This window comes from Tursiops truncatus, chromosome 19 (assembly GCF_011762595.2).
Source record: "Tursiops truncatus isolate mTurTru1 chromosome 19, mTurTru1.mat.Y, whole genome shotgun sequence".
Taxonomy (NCBI): Eukaryota; Metazoa; Chordata; class Mammalia; order Artiodactyla; family Delphinidae; genus Tursiops; species Tursiops truncatus.
Window position 1 is genome coordinate 48,142,471 of NC_047052.1, and position 17,270 is coordinate 48,159,740.

The 17,270-nt window shown below is 39.8% G+C and overlaps 2 protein-coding genes across 4 annotated transcripts in view; both read right to left on the minus strand.

The window, feature by feature from the left end:
* ZNF235 (zinc finger protein 235) overlaps window positions 1-8,605 on the minus strand; it is an 82,640-nt gene extending 74,035 nt beyond the window's left edge. Inside the window, exon 1 of the mRNA XM_019932940.3 lies at window positions 8,534-8,605. The gene's annotated coding sequence lies outside the window, so the exon portion shown is untranslated. The remainder of the gene's footprint in view (window positions 1-8,533) is intronic.
* LOC101329707 (uncharacterized) overlaps window positions 1-17,270 on the minus strand; it is a 30,780-nt gene that overhangs the window by 4,063 nt on the left and 9,447 nt on the right. For 2 of the 3 annotated variants that reach the window (XM_073795928.1, XM_073795927.1), the window contains exons 2-5: window positions 15,019-15,157; window positions 14,872-14,916; window positions 12,168-12,294; window positions 8,534-8,629 (exon numbers count right to left, since the gene is read on the minus strand). In XM_073795928.1, the coding sequence (XP_073652029.1) occupies window positions 8,534-8,629; window positions 12,168-12,294; window positions 14,872-14,886 (238 nt within the window). In that variant the 5' untranslated portion in view covers window positions 14,887-14,916; window positions 15,019-15,157. The remainder of the gene's footprint in view (window positions 1-8,533; window positions 8,630-12,167; window positions 12,295-14,871; window positions 14,917-15,018; window positions 15,158-17,270) is intronic. The other variant, XM_033846373.2, reaches the window with a different exon arrangement.

A 17,270-nucleotide genomic window follows, 5' to 3' on the forward strand; every position in this document is an offset into this window, starting at 1 on the left:
ATTCAACTCCAAAGACATCAGAAAAAAATGGAGGCTGAGGGAAGCATAGGCAAGTTTTATGGCACCAGTAGGTGTCCTTTGTTATCAAACAAACAAAACTCAGCAAACACTGACTTTGGCTTGCACCATTTTGCTGGAAAATTACTTTAATGTTTAGGGAATTTGAGGCTCCAGAAGAGTTGAAGATGGGTATGTTTGGGTGGAAATGGCTTGTCACTTAGTTATGAAAGCTCAGATTATCAGCAGGCAGCAGATCTTCATATCCTGGTGAGAGAAGTATACTCCCTGAGGACCGGTGGTCCAATGGGGTTGAAGTAATAACGTGCACTCTCCTAACACTTGGCAGTACGTTAATTCTCTTTCAGCATCCGGGGGGCGGGGGAAGCAGTAAAATAGGATTCTTTTCATAACATGAACATTATCCTCAAACATAATAATTCTTTGTGTTTTTCTGTCTCTCCACACTGGGGTGGATTACCCAGAAGGACAAGCACTTCGCTGTGTACACAGCATTACCCTCACTGCCTGTAACACTCCTAGCAAATAGTAGTTGCTCAATAAGCACATAATGAATAGATCACAGCTTGAGTCACTCTCACTCACAGAACTGAAAGTGCATATATGTGTTGAGTTATTTTTCATGGGAAAGGAATTGGTGATGGCAGTTTTACTGCAATGTTGAAAGGCTGTATGAGAGGTAGGGCTACACTCAGATATCACCTGCTGATGAGAAAAGCAAACGTCACAAGAATCTTGTGGATTGTGCCTTTTTAATTTTGAAAATAAATGGTGTAGTTTTTCTTGTATAAAATCTTACCTGTAGCCCCACCCTATGCCCAATTTATAAAAAAATTAAAAATAAAAGGCCACACTGATGATTGCGTGGCAGCAGGATCTGGGGCAGTTCACCGACTTCAGGGTAACACTTTACGGCATGTCTATGAGTACTCATCTCAGTAGTACTTTAAAAAATAAAACGCCAACCAACTATACTCCAATAAAAAATTAATTTAAAAAATGCCTAGTGATGTCTTTGGTTTCTCAAAAGCAAAGCTTTCAATTACTATATTAATATTTTATAGAATAATGAAATGAAGGGACACAGTATACGAGGCATGTCAAATAAAGTAAATAGCTTTACTTTCCTTTCGGCAAATGTGTCTTTCAAGGAATTGGTCTATTTCATCTAGGCTGTCAAATTTGTGGGCACAGAGTTTGTTCATAGTATTCCTTTTTTATTCTTTTAATGCCCACAGGTTCTGTAGTCATGTTCCCTCTTTCATTTCTGATATTAGTAATTTGCATTTCTGTGATATTAGTAATTTGTGTCTCTTTTTCTTACCCTAGCTAAGAAGCTTATCCATTTTAGGCATCTTTTCAAAGAACCAGCTTTTGGTTTCATTGATTTTCTCTACTGATTTCTTATTTCCAATTCTTATTCTTGTCTTCTACTTACTTTTCTTCTGCTTACAATTTGCTTTTCTTTTTCTAGTTTCCTAAGGTGGAAGCTTAGATGATTGATTTTAGACCTTTCTTCTTTTCTAATACATATATTCAATGCTATAACTTTTCCTCTAAGCAGTGCTTTTGCTGCAGCCCACAAATTTTGGTAGGTTGTGTTTTCATTTTCAGGTAGTTCAAATTACCTTAAAATTTCTCTTGAGATTTCTTCTTTGAGCCATGTGTTATTTGGAAGTGTATTGTTTAATCTCCATTTGAGGTTTTCCAGTTATTTGATTTATTGACTTCTAGTTTAATTCCGTTGCAGTCTGAGAGCAGGCACTGCATAATTTCTATTCTTTTAAATTTGTTAAGGTGTGTTTTTTGATTCAGAATATGGTCTATCTTGGTGAATGTTCCATGTGAGCTTGAGAAGAAGAGTTCTTTCTAATCAAGTACATTAACAATGCCACAAAGCTATCTATGCCACAAAGCTATCACTTTAGAAGCCATTTTAACTCAGTCTACAGGGAAAAATATACTCCGTACCTTGTTTTATTGTGCTTTGCTTTATTGTGCTTCACAGGTAGAGTATCTTACAAATTGAAGGCAACCCTATGTTGAGCAAGCCTACTGGCACTATTTTTCCAACAGAATTTGCTCATTTCATGTCTCTGTGTTACATTTTGGTAATTCTCACAATATTTCAAACTTTTTCATTATTATATTTGTCATGGTTATCTGTGATCTTTGATGTTACTACTATGACTCACTGAAGGCTCAGATGATGGTTAGCATTTTTTAGCAATAAAGTATTTTTTAGTTAAGGTATGTGAATTGTTTTTTTTAGCATAATGCTATTGCACACTTAGTAAACTACAGTATAGTATAAACATGACTTTTATATGCACTAGGAAACCAAAAAATTTGTGACTTGCTTTATATGCAATATTTGCTTTATTGCAGTGCTCTGGAACTGAACCTGCAATATCTCCGAGATCTGCCTGTTTGAAAACAAGAACAGGGTTATGTGGGGTGGAGACAGAAGAAGTGAAATGCAGAAAACAAAGACTATTCTAGCATAAAATGGCCAGCCTATCACAGCCTGAGATCAGATGTCACCACTGTAATGATCAAAAAAGTAATCTAAAAATTATACGAAAAAAGTAATTAAACATATGTATAATTTAAAAAACAGATGGGTCATATTTTATTAACATGCTATTTTACCCATATGTACTTTATGTCTGCAGTTAGTTAATGCAAATGTAGTAAGTTTTCTATTAAAAAGGAAATTCTGGCAAGGAATTGTAATGCTAGATCAACATGATTGGCATGTGTAAGACATCATAAGGTATTTATGAAAGGTTGCATTAAAACTTAAGGTTTAGTTAAGGTTAACATATAGGTTAAGTTACGACTTCAAAAACTCTTAACCCAGTGATGTTTGATATTCTAATTAAGCCATAAAGGAATTAAAATTAACAAAGGAAATAGCTGAGAACAGCTACGTCAGAACTACTGACAGGAATGTATTCAGATCTAGCTGGAACCAGCAAACTACCAAGGAAAGAGAAGAAAAAGCAAGATAATTTGCAGGAAACACCTTATTACTTGAAAGAAGGAGATTACTAAAAGCAAGTATCTCCTGGTTAATGAAGTAGATGGTTTTGCTATAATTAGAGATGACACTGGAAATGAAAAACAGGAATAATCTGCTATGGGGAAAAAAAAAAAAGCCCAGAAGCCCTTGGTTTATACAGCAATGATGCTTGCCTGGCTCTACGGACCAGAAACTTCCCTTTCCATCCCTGCTGGGAGTTTCAGATCGCACCAGTGGCAGTCAGCAGCATTAAGGTATAGTGTTGGTAAAGGATCACCTTTCAGAGCCCCTGGGGATCATGAAGCCTCATGTCAGCAACAGGTGCAGGTGGCTCTAAAAGGCTGTGGACTCTGCACCTCTGATCAAATTAATCAGGCAATTCCATGAAACAGATTTTACTTATGTGGACTGACAAGCTGATTTTATGTAAACATGGACTACAAATCATCTTTTTCACTCCAAGTAAAATTATTTTTCTTATCACTTTCCAATAGAAGACAAAATTTAATCACTGGCAGAGAAGGCTGAAAACAGATTATGGAATATTACTGGATGTATTTGGAATGAATAGCCTATAAGAGCACAAGAACACTAATGGTGGGAAACCATTAGTGAGGCTTAAGATCAATTTAATAGACTGTGACATGCAATTTTAAAAAGGACAGAAAATATCACAGTTGCACTGCATGTCAGGGTATCAGTGCACAAATGCTTGTTTCAGACTTGCAGATATGTATACACACCTAGGTCTGTACTGGGTTACATTACATACTGAAGGCCATGGCCAAAAAAGTATGAAAACCACTGGTGTAAATAGTTGAGGAAGGTATAAAGTTTGTAATGAAACAATTGTAAGGCTCAAATGCAAAGTTCAAATACGGAAACTTGGAAAAATATCAATAGGTAGGTTTGTACCTCTTAGTTTCATGCCTACATGGACTGAAGTTTCAAAATACTGGGAACAAATTACCACTTGAGATATATTCTTTCTTTCCCTCAGGATGTATGAAACCTGAGAGTACAACTTTTTTCAGGTTATAATGGTCACCAGTTGGAAATTATACACTAGATCTTTAGGGGGATGAAGGCTTGAAAACTGTCTAAAATCTACATTAACATTTGTTTATTTAATGGCTAATGTGTACAAAATAAAGATGAAGAAATAGATACTTATTTTTGAATAGGGGATGAAAAGAAAGACAGGGGCTGGTCTTCCTAACTCTTGTTTTTCTCACCTTGAATCTTCCTTGCCTGGCCTGAAAAAAAACTAGGAAATTTATGCAGATGATGACTTTGGGAGAGATGGATGGGTTGCGACTTGGAACATCTTGCAAGGAGATGGACAGTTAAGAAGCCATTATTGGGACTTCCCTGGTGGCGCAGTGGTTAGGGATCCACCTGCCAATGCAGGGCACATGGTTCGAGCCCTGGTCCAGGAAGATCTCACATGTTGCGGAGCAACAAAGGCCGTGTGCCACAACTACTGAGCCTGCGCTCTAGAGCCTGTGAGCCACAACTACTGAGCCCACATGCCACTACTCCCATGTACCTAGAGCCCACTCACTGCAATGAAGAGTAGCCCCCACTCACCACAACTAAAGAAAGCCCATGCGCAGCAACGAAGACCCAATACAGCCAAAAAAAAAAGAAGCCATTATTTATTGACATCATTCTCTTTCCTAGTGGAAACTGAGATAGTTCTTCTGCTAACAGAGTGGTTTTAAGACTATCATTTTAAAAATATTTCTTTGCCCACGTCAATTAAATCAGCTCCTAGAGGCTGCAGGAAAGTCAATGGGGATAATTATGTCTCTCTTGGTTACAACTCCAAAGTTAAAGCTCAGTAAGGGGACTTCCCCGGTGGTCCAGTGGTAAAGAATCCACCTTCCAATGCAGGGGACGTGGGTTCGATCCCGGTCAGGGACCTAAGATCCCACATGCCGTGGGGCAACTATGCCTGTGAGCCACAACTACTGAGCTCACATGAGAACCCGCCTCAATGAGAGAACCCGCCTCAATGAGAGAACCCGCGTGCAGTAAGCTATGGAGCCGTGCTCTGGAGCCCACGCACCCTGGAGCCCGCACGCCACAACTAGAGAGAAAACCCGCACACTACAACCAGAGGGAAGCCTGAGCACTGCAACGAAGAGACTGCGCCATAATGAAAATATCCCGCATGCTTCAACAAAGATCCCATGTGCCTCAACTAAGACCCGACGCAGCCAAAAAAAAACAGCTCAGTAGGATGGTTTTTCTGTTTGAATCTCTGAGTCACCAGGTAATTTATTCCACAGAAATAAAATCACTAGTACCCAACGACATTTGGATTGGGGTTTTTATTGCTGTACTTTCTATATTAGTAGTAAAAAAACAAGGGAGACGGCAGAGAAATGAATGCCCATCAATTAAAAAATGGGTAAATGATGCATGTTATAGCCACATATTGGATTATGTAATGATGATTATTTTTAAAAAGAGATAATCTCAGATTGGGAGGGATTTCTTGCTCAAGGTACCATGAAGGAGAAAAATTAGTATATTAAAAATAAGAAGGTACATTTTCAAAATTTTGCATTAATATAAGGTATATACATGTTAGTATATGTAAAAAATTAAATAAAAAGATATTTTAAAATATGACATTACATTCCTACTGATGCTATCAGGCAGGGGGACTGGCACACTATGGCCCTAGCCCTGCTTTTGTGTAGCTTAAGAACAAGAATAGATTTTACATTTTTTTAAATGGTGTAAGAAAAAACAAAGAAGAATATGTGACAGAGACCACATATGGCCAGCAAAGCCTAAAATATTCACTATCTGGACCTTTAGAGAAAAACTTTGCTGACCTCTGCTCTAGAGAGTATAGTCCTGTTATGACTCTGAATGTTAACTGAGATGGAAACAAAAAATTATAGAAGTGAAGTAATTTGTTTTGAAATTTTCAGTTGACTTTCCTTCTCACCCAGGAGCATCCTTGGCTACACAGGTGTGACCATGGCTTCTGACACCAGGGTCTGAGGACTCAAAAACATTACTAAAATGTTTGGACTCGCATATATGTCCAACTTGGAAGTACCACTTCAAAAAGAAAATTACAGGCCAATATCTCTGATGAACATAATGTAAAAATCCTAAACAAAATGTTAGCAAACTGAATTCAACAACACATTAAAAGGGTCATACACCAAAATCAAATGGGATTTATTGTAGGGATGCAAGGATGGTTTGACATCTGCAAATCAGTACGTGTGATACACCACATTAACAAAATGAAGGACAAAAATCATTTTATCCTTCATCAAAAGCAAAAGAAACAAAAGCAAAAATAAACAAGTGGGGCTACAGTCAAACTAAGAAGCTTCTGCACAGCTAAGAAAACCAACAATAAAACTAAAAGGCAAACTACTGAATGGGAGAAAAATATGTGCAAATCATATATTTGATAAGGGGTTATATCCAAAATATAGAAAGAACTCATACAATTCAACAGCAAAAACCAAACGATCTGATTTAAAAAATGGGCAGAAGACCAGAATAGACATTTTCCCAAAGAAGACATACAGATGGCCAACAGGTTCATAAAAAGATGCTCCACAACATTAATCATCAGGGAAATGCAAATCAAATCCACAATGAGATTATCACCTCCCACCTGTTAGGATGTCTGTTATCAAAAAGACAAGAGATAACAAATGGTGGCAAGGATGTGGAGGAGAGGGAGCCCTTGTACACTACTGGTGGGAATGGAAGTTGGTGCAGCCACTATGGAAATCAGTATGGAGGGTCCTCAAAAAATTAAAAATAGAACTATCATATGATTCAGCAATTCTACTTCTGTGCATTTATCTGAAGAAAACGAAAACAGTAACTCGAAAAGATATATGGGGCTTCCCTGGTGGCACAGTGATTAAGAATCCACCTGCCGGGCTTCCCTGGTGGTGCAGTGGCCGAGAGTCCGCCTGCCGATGCAGGGTACACGGGTTCGTGCCCCAGTCCGGGAAGATTCCACATGCCGTGGAGTAACTAAGCCCGTGCGCCACAACTACTGAGTCTGTGCTCTAGAGCCCACGAGCCACAACTACTGAGCTTGCGTGCCACAACTATTGAAGCTCACACGCCTACAGCCTGTGCTCCGCAACAAAGAGAAGCCACCGCAATGAGAAGCCCATACACCACAACGAAGAGTAACCCCCTCTCACAGCAACTAGAGAAAGCCCGTGCACGGCAACAAAGACCCAACGCAGCGCAAAATAAATAAATAAATTCATACAAAAAAAGAAAAAATATATGCACCCCCATGTACACTGCAGCATTATTTACAATAGTCAAGATAAGGAAACAATCTAAGTGTCCACTGATGGATGAATGGATAAAGAAAATTCAGCCATAAATAAAAATGAAATCTTGCCATTTGCAACAATACGGGTAGACCTTGAGGTATTTGAAGACAAATGCCGCTCAATCTCTCTTATATGTGGAACTTAAAGTCACCACCCCCCACCCCACAACAAACACACAAAACCAACCAAGCTCACAGATACAGAGAACAGACTGTTGGTTGCAAGAGGCAGCGGTTGGGGAATGGGAAAAATAGGTGAACTGTTTTTTTTTTTTAATTTCAGTAAATTGAATAAAATTTTTTTAAAAAACCGTAGCTAGGTCAAGAGACTGTTTAGGTGTTAGGGGATGCAACAGTGAGAAGAGAGGACAGAATGGGAAGATAAAGAGCTGGGCATCTGAATGAGGAAGTTAATGCAAGAGTGTCTCACTTGAAATTACTGCATGGGAAGGGTCAATTATAATGTTGGCCTTGATCTTTTTTTTTTTTTTTTTTGCATTACGTGGGCCTTTCACTGTTGTGGCCTCTCCCGTTGCGGAGCACAGGCTCCAGACGCACAGGCCCAGCGGCCATGGCTCACGGGCCCATCCGCTCCGCGGCATGTGGGATCTTCCCGGACCGGGGCATGAACCCGTGTCCCCTGCATCGGCAGGTGGACTCTCAACCACTGCGCCACCAGGGAAGCCCGGCATTGATCATTTTTGATATTTCCCTTAGCTGACTGGCTATTCATCTTTTAGGAATAATGGCTACCTATCCATGAATACTCAAGGACACCTGAACAGAATTAGGACAGGCATTCATCAGTTGACAAACAATACCCTGGAGTATCCCTCCATCACACTGATTTATTCTATACCTATTAGCTGCCTCAAGGAGGACCGAAGACAGTGAAAGACCACACGTGCATTAACCGATTCACTCAGTCACGGCACAGAGCAAAGCAAGCCAAGTAACCTGAAGCAGAAGCAGAATTCTGACAGGTCTGATGGGCAGCAATGGGCCAGTGCAGCTGGGACAGGATGAATGAGCTAGAATATGGAAAGCTAGAGGGGGTGAGGGGACAGACACCTCAGGGCCTGACATTTTCTGACTCATGTTTCAGGAGGGGCTCTCTGGCTTCTGGGTCACTGCTGGATGGTTCTCACCTGAACACCCTTCTCTCTGGGTCTCCGTCTCCATCATCAAAAGCTCTTCTTCTCTCTCCAGCTGGAATATAAGCTCCGGTTTGAAGGGCTGATTCCCTGCAAAAAGGCGAGGACAGCAAAAGTTTTAAATTTTGACCAAGTCCCACTTGTGTGGTTTTTTTCTTTTTTTCTTTTCTGAATCATGTTTTGGGGATCATATCTAAGACCTCTTTGCCTAACCCACGGTCATGAAGATTTTCTCCTGTGTTTCTTTCTAAAATTTACATTTTACATTATGTCTCTTATTCATCATGAGTTAATTTTTTGGTAGATGTGAGGCATGCAAATATATGCATACAGAAGTCCAAATGCTTCAGCACCATCTGTTGAAAAGATGATACTTTCTCCACTGAATGGCCTTGGCACCTGTAGTACATCTAAAATAGTCTCAGAATTGCTTATTCCATATCAAAGCAAATCCACTAAAAAGTGTTCAGGATTGCAAATCATTCTCCCATCCCCCTCCCACTGTACCTAAAACTAAGGGTATAGAGTTATACACTGTGTTCCTTAGCTACTTCCATGAATTCTTTCTTTTCTCTGTTCATTGTGGTTAAGGTATTAATTTCAAATACAATTCATTTTTCTTTTAGATTATCATCCCTTTGCCTTCTTATTTGATTTACTCTTCAGAATGTGTTGAACCAACATATTTTCAGAAGTCCAAACTAGATAAAAAGGTGTATTCAGACAAGTGTAACTCTCTCAAACATCCCTTCCACACTATTAACTTCCACCCACTTATAAGAAACTAATGATTTCCTGATTAATCCTTCCTGTGTTTCTTCTTATAAAGGTCGGCAGATATTCATATATTTACTTATTTTCCCTTCCTTCTTACACAAACTAGTACACTATTAATGCTCTTTTGCACTTTGTTATCTTTAGGGAAAATTCCTACAAGTGAACTGGGAAAAGATAACTCCATAGTTCTGTTAGATATTGTCAAATTCCTCTCCTTAGGGGTGGTATCGAGTTGCACTCCTACTTTCAATGCATGAAAGTGTTTTATTCCCCACAGCTTTGCCCCCAAAATACAGTGTTATGTTTTTGAATTTTTGCTAATCTCATGGATGAAAAACGGTGTTTCAGTATAATCTCTCTTATTTTGAATGAAACTGAATAGCTATTCATATGTATACATATTTATATCAATATGTGTGCATGTATATGTGTATGTATATGAATATACACACACACAGACACACCCCTACCTCTTAGCTCTAAACCCTGAGACCAGGAAACAAAGAAACCACAGTGGCAAGGACAATCCCTAGCATCCAGACCTTGGTGTTAAATACCATTCCCCAATAAATGAAATATATGATTCCAGAGCTGGGGCAAAGTACAGGATGAGCCTAAGACAGCATGCTATGCTCCCAAATAAGACAGTGCTCAAAAAAAGGCTGGGGGCATATTACAAGGGCAAGGAGTCAGCTTAAAGGGGTCAAATTTGGAACAACTTTAGCAAGATAATTATTACAGTAATAAATTACAAATCATTTTTATAAGAGAATTCACAAGTCCCTACAAATAATAAATAAATGGTTAAGAGAGAGGGGCTCTTGCTTTCTGTAGAATGCCAAGTGCTCACTGCTACGTGTGAAGGAAGCACGAAGTCAGAAAATCATCATTTGGTAACTATCATGGTAAAGACTGGATACGGCAAGAATCATCAATGGATGCTAAGTCTATAGGGAAATGTTTGTGTGGTCTTAAAAAGTGTTGCCTTGTGACTGCAAGAGGAAACAAAGCAGTAATCTTACAGTGGAGAAATTGGACCTCTTGACAGGGTGATGAAAATTAGCATCACTAACGAGGGACAGATGGTGTGTCTCTAGATGTGATACCCTCAAAAGGACACACCACTACCAACTGCAGAGGTCCAGCCAGAATGGATCATCTGAATCTAATTATGAGGAAATACTAGGAATGCTCTATTAAAAATGGGGGAGGGAGTAGCAGTATTCCTTAAAAAGTCACAGTCTTAAAAGGCAAAGCAATGCTGTGAAAATGCTCCATATTAAAGGAGGCTAAAGAAACACTGAGAGCTAGACTAGACCCTAGGTTGGATCTTGCCCTGGAGAGAGAAAAATATGCTTTAAGTTATATAATTGGCTCCACTGATAAAATTAGGGTATAAATGATAGACTGGATAAAAGGACTATATCTGCACTGGGGATATGTAAGAGAATATTCCTATTTCTACCAAATATACTGTTCAGTGAAGTATTAACCTTGCCCAAAGAGAGGTCTGGCTTTTGCCCTCAGCTCTTGGGAGATGATCTCTAAGCACTGGCCATGTACTGCCTGATAAGAGTGTCTTTTTTTACCTGGAGGCCCTGGGCCGCACCAGAGAGTTTAACAATGTGATTTATGGTGGAGCCTTTAGGCCATGTGTATCAGCTTGATTTCTGGGAGTGAGGGGGCGGATGGAAACCAAAGTCAGCCACGTAGGTGCCCAACCACATCTATGTGACCAAGCCGCAATCAAAGCTCTGGACACCAAGGTTTGTGTGAGCCTCCCTGGTGGGCAACACTCCGCATGTACGGTCACCCGTCACCGATGGGGAGACTGAGTGCTGTCCACGACTCCACTGGGAGAGGACAGCTGGGAGTTTGTGCTGGAAACTCCCCTGGACTCTGCCCCAGGCATCTCTTCTCTCGGCTGATTTTATCCTGTATCCTTTCCATGTAATAAAGTGTAGCTGTGAGTATAACAGCTTTTAGTGGCTTCTGAGAGTTCTAGCAAACTACTGAGGCTCAGGGGATCCCCCGAGCTTGCAACTGGTGTCAGAGTAAGGGGAGCCTTGGGATTCCTGAACTCTGCATGTACACGGAAGTATTTAGAGATAATAGGGCCATGGTGTACGTAAATTACCCTCAAATGGTTCAGAAAAAAATTAGGTATATACATATGTTTTCATACATATACATAAATATTTATGGAGAGAGAAAGAACACGCACATAAATGATAAAATTTAAATGCGGTAAAATGTTACTATAGGTGAATCTAGGTGAAAGCTGTATGGGTGTTCTTGTTCTATACTTTTACTTTTGCAAATTTTCTGTAAGTCTGAAGTTATTTACAAATACATCGTTAAAGCAAAAAACAAAATACCTGTGAAAAATCACATTTATAAACAACTACAGTGGGAATTCCCTGGCGGTCCAGTGGTTAGGACTCGGTGCTTTCACTGATGAAGGCCTAGGTTCAATCCCTGGTCAGGGAACTAAGATCCCGCAAGCCGTGTGGTGTGGTGCCCCCCCCCACACCAAAAAAAAACCAAAAACAAAAACAACTACAGTTACTGGAACCCTGAGAGACAAAGAAGCTGGAGCAACTCACTAAACTGATTTTATGACAAACCAGTGGGGCAGCACCACAAGCTGCCCATTTATAGTTCAAAGGACAGATTGCTTTCCTGGACAGAAACATCAGAAACATCTTGTCTCTGCTGCACAGGGATTATTAGGACTCCCAGGTACCCAAGCTCAAAGAATGATTTTAGGAGTCCCAGAGCTTCAAGCAACTACGCACACAAAGACACCCCAGGAGGCTGACACTGCGTCACAGAGGGCGCCCGTCCTCACCCACTGAGAGCAGGTTCCGGAAGTTCTCCAGCATCACGTCTCGGTACAGCTTCCTCTGGGCAGAGTCCAGCAGCCCCAGCTCCCCCTCGGTGAAGACCACGGCCACGTCCTTGAAGGACACTGGCTCCTACAATACCAAACACACACAGACTATGTTTATGGAAGAGGGGCAGCACTGAGAAAGTGTCAAGAATGGGAAGCTGTTCCGGATTCCCAGGGACCGAGTCAAATTTCAGTAGCTGCCTGCTGTTCGCTTTTCACACTGCCAATTCCATCCACCAGAAGGGCTGCAGGAAAAGAAATCCTTGCACTTTAAATTGCTGCCTTTTGTTAGTACTCCTATAGGTAAGTCCCTGGAACTCTGGTGCATCGCGTGGGCTGCTAGAAAAGCTTTAGTTCCACCAGCGTGTGATGGAGTCTGTTTTCCCTCTTTTATACGCTTACACCACTTATTTAATGTGCTGATCTTACAGGGCACGAGTCACCCTTACTGTTCGAGTATGTAGCTCCTCCTCTGTGCCCCATCTAGATGTGCAGCATTTATGGGCGCAGCCCTGGAGCCTGAATGCCTGTGTTCACCTCAGGATGCTCTGCTGTGGGACCTTGGACTTGATCCTCATCCTCTCTTCATTTGCAGGCTGATAACTGTACCTTAGGGTACTGGTAATAAAACGAGTGACTATAGGTAAAGCACTCAGGACCAGTGACTGGTACATAGTAAGTACCCAATATAAATGATAACTATTATTGTGATGATGATGGAAGATGATGATGATGATGATGATGATGATGACGACGACGACGACGACGATTTCTGGCATCCCACTTCAGGGCTGCATAGTAATTCAAGAAATTGATGACTGAGAATATAGTGAACTGATCCAAATAATGCATGCTTAGTTTTAGATTACTTATTATAAACAATGTTGCAAAAAAAATCTTTCCATATAGACCTTAGTCCCTGGAACTCTGCTGGCTATCTCCTTAAAATAAATTACAAAAAGTAGAAATGGTAATGTTGAAGAATAACAAACTTTAAAGTTTTGAAACCATAATGGCAGATGTTTCCTCCAAAAAGATTTTTCTTAACTTATTCTGCTTCCAAGAAAGTATAAATCCCTAAACCTCTATACCCTGGCCAACAATGGACATGAATATTAAAAAGAAAAAATCTTTGATAATCTCAGAAGTCAATTTGGGAAGTAAAAACTAGTTATCTCAAAAAATTTTCACGGAACTTCCCTGGCGGTCCAGTGGTTAAGAATCCGTGCTTCCACTGCAAGGGGCACAGGTTCGATCCCTGGTCAGGGAACTAAGATCCCACCCGGTGCGGCAAAAAAAATTTTTTTCACAAAGTTGATTAGTAATGAAGATCATTCCCTTTTCATAGGTTTGCTGGTCATCTCTATTTCTTGTTTTGTAATAACATTCATTCATTTGGGAATAGTAAGGCCTTTTCTTCCATGTATGTTATAAAGATTTTTCTTTCTACCTTGCTATTTGTCTTTTAATTTTTTGCTATAGGGAAATTTAAAATTTCTATATGAAGACCTGCTCAACAGTGTATTTGTTCTGGCTGGAGCTCTGAACATCACAACTTCAAGTCTTGGTCTCTGAATGAGAACTCTGGTTTGTTTTTTGTTTGTCTGTGTGTTTGGGGTTTTTTCTGCCCTTCTTTCCACCCAAATGGTACACCTGATACTCTTAATCCAGAAGCAAAGGCTTTGGAGTTGGCCAGATACTTGCCTACTGTAGGACCTTGAACAGGTCTTCAACTTACATGAACCTCTTATCTTCATGTTGACAGTGAAGATGATTCCAAGCCCCTCTTAGAGCAGTGAATAGCACGACAGATGGAAAGTGCCTGTGTGTCTTATAGTATAACTAAAATTTTAAAAGTAAGTACCTGTAATGCTCTAATAAATTAATTCATGAATGGTGTGACACACAGGCACACAGACACAGACACAGATAAAGAAAGCTTTCAGGTCCTGGAAAGAAAGAATCTAGCTCTTTTTGAACAAAAACAGCTAACACTATTTTTTTCTGAGTTCAGCCTCAGTATGACCCTGTTATACAAAACCATCCTTTAAGTAGTCTTTTACAAAGGTACCACTTAAGAAAAAAAAATTTTTTTAAGTTTTGAGTCCCTAGAACATAAGGACAAATAGTATCAGAATTCTCTCAGAATTGCTTTTTGAGTAAAGATTAGATGTAGAGAAACTGATACTGTTGTGTAAAACTGTGAGAATCCTCATGAATTTAAAAGCTTGTGAATGATGAATAGTTAAAAAAAATGGGGGAGAGTGTATAACAGTTCATTGAAATAATATTAGATGACAAAAATTAAGAGCTATAATTTTAAGTGAAAAAATTCAAAATTGTATCTATTATTTCAAGTATAGTTATGAATGCACATGAAAAATGAGCATGGAAAACACAGGTGATTTGTAAGCAGGGTAATAACGTGTGGGCTTTCCCATTTAAAAAATTCCTATTCTCTTTCACACCATTAGTTGTGAAATACAATGATAATAAAAACTGAAAAGGGAAATTAAAAAAAAATGAAACAAAAGAGCATGGCACACAAATGGTATTAAATGTCTGCTGTCATTCTTTACGCTTGGCAAGGAAGAGAAAAAAGGTGTCCACTTACTGAGAAATGAAATACCTGTTAAGTGACGGAAATAAAAATCCAACTCACCTGGAACTTGATCATCTTCTCCGTTTCCTGGGGAAAGGCAGAGACCTGAAGAGGCACAAAAGGTAAAAAGAAAGAAGCCATGAGAGAGGGGGAAATGCATCTCTGTGCAAATCAGAAAAAGGTGTCCCTCCTTCCAGGCACACACACCTTCACAAGCAGGGTGCGGGCTGGGGTCCAGCTGCCAGTAGGCTATCCTGGCAGGATGCCCACGAGCATGGGACAGCCTGCACCGCCATACCTGGCAGTTCTCACACACCTCGACGTTCCCCAGGTACTCATTCTGTTCCTGGGAAATGTGGGAAAGGAGAGACAGTTAAGTGGGAGAGGAGAGGTACTGGTTAAAAGTGGCCTCTGGGGACAATTCGTTTTCAAAACCTCACACTGCTATAAAATTGCTGTATATTGGCACTGCTATATATTTGCTATATATTTTTAATCATGGTTAAGTTAATCAACCTCTAGGTTTCCTTTCTGCAAGCTGCAGCATTGGGATCGTAATAGTACCAACATTGTAAGACTGCTGTTAGGATTATGTGCGTTAGTAGTGGAAAACTGTTGTAACTATACCAATGTTTTCTATTATCTTGTAGCTGCAGAGAAGCAGATACCATTCTACATCATAAAACTGTCCTTGCAGATGGGGTTGAAAGAAATCTGCGTGGCAGAGATTATGGCTTTTCACTTAATAAGTTGTTGCCCTGATAAGAACATTTGTTTAGACACTGAGCCCACCCTTCTGAAAAGTTTAGTGGCTGGTGAATATTCCTCCTGAAGCGGGAGGAAGCTCTCAACTGGTATTGATACTTCCCTCTTCCCACATGGATATAATAAAGATTAAAGAAGCCCGTGATGCTACTATATCTGTATAAAGCACTGGCTCACTGCTTGACCCTTGGGAGGATTTGGAGAACAGGAGTGTAATTTCTTGGGTTCTTCCTCAAGGTTATTTACTGTTCTCAATAGTTATTTACTGTTATTTATCTTATTTACTATTCCCAAGCAACTTCAAAGTCATCTGTGGAAGAAGAAGAACTCAAAAAAGGGCTAATCATGGGCTTTGTGGCCACGAACTGTCTCTGTGGAATGCTGTTCTTTTTGTTCTTTTTACAACCTTTCATATGTATTGGGTTGGCCAAAAAGTGCCTTTGGTTTCTAAGTAAAAATAAAAGACACATTTTTCATTTTCACCAAGAACTTTATTGAACAATGTATTCACCCTTTTGTTCCACTACCTTCTACCATTTTTCAGGCAACTTCATATTCCATCTTCCCAAAACTTTTTACCTTTCTGAGCAAAAAACTGTCCCAGGTGCCTTTTACAGTCTTCCAGGGAATTGGAATTTTTTCTATTAAGAGAATTTTGTAAAGATCGAAATAAATGGAAATCTGAAGGTGCAATGTCTGGTGAATATGGCAGATGAATCAGAACTTCCCAGCCAAGCTGTGACAGTTTTTGCCTGGTTATCAAAGAAACATGTGGTCTTGCATTATCCTGATGGAAGATTTTGCATTTTCTGTTGACTGATTCTGGACACTTTTCGTCGAGTGCTGCTTTCAGTTGGTCTAATTGGGAGCAGGACTTGTTGGCACTAGTTGTTTGGTTTTCCATAAGGAGCTTATAATTGAGGGCTCCCTTCCAATCCCACCATATACACAACATCACCTTCTTTGGATGAAGACCGGCCTTTGGTGTGGTTGGTGGTGGTTTATTTCACTTGCTCCACAATCTCCTCCATTCCACATTATTGTACAGTATCCATTTTTCATTGCCTGTCACAATTTGTTTTAAAAACGGAACGTTTTCATTACTTTTAAGTAGAGAATCGCATGCAGAAATATGGTCAAGAAGGTTTTTTTCACTTAACTTACATGGAAGCCAAACATCAAAGCGATGAACATAACCAAGCTGGAGCAAGTGATTTTCAACGCTTGATTCGGATATTTTGAGTATGTCGGCGATCTCTCGCGTGGTGTAACGTTGATTGTTCTCAATTAATGTCTCGATTTGATTGCTATCAACTTCAACCAGTCTACCCAACCGGGGAGCCTCGTCTAGCAAGAAATCTCCAGCATGAAACTTCGCAAACCATTTTTGACACATTCAATCAGTCACAGCACCCTCTCCATACAGTGCAAAAATCTTTTTTCAAGTTTCAGTTACGTTTTTACCTTTCTTGAAATAATAAGGCATAATATGCCAAAGATGTTGCTTTCTTTTCCTTCCATCTTCAATATTAAAATGGCTACACAAAAATTCATAAGTCTTTTTTTAAATGCACACTGATATGACAGCTGTTACATACAATCTAACAAAATTGTTTCGAATGAAGTTAAAGACAACTAAGGGCTACTAGAGCCATCTAAAGGAAAAAACCGAATGAACCTTTTGGCCAACCCAA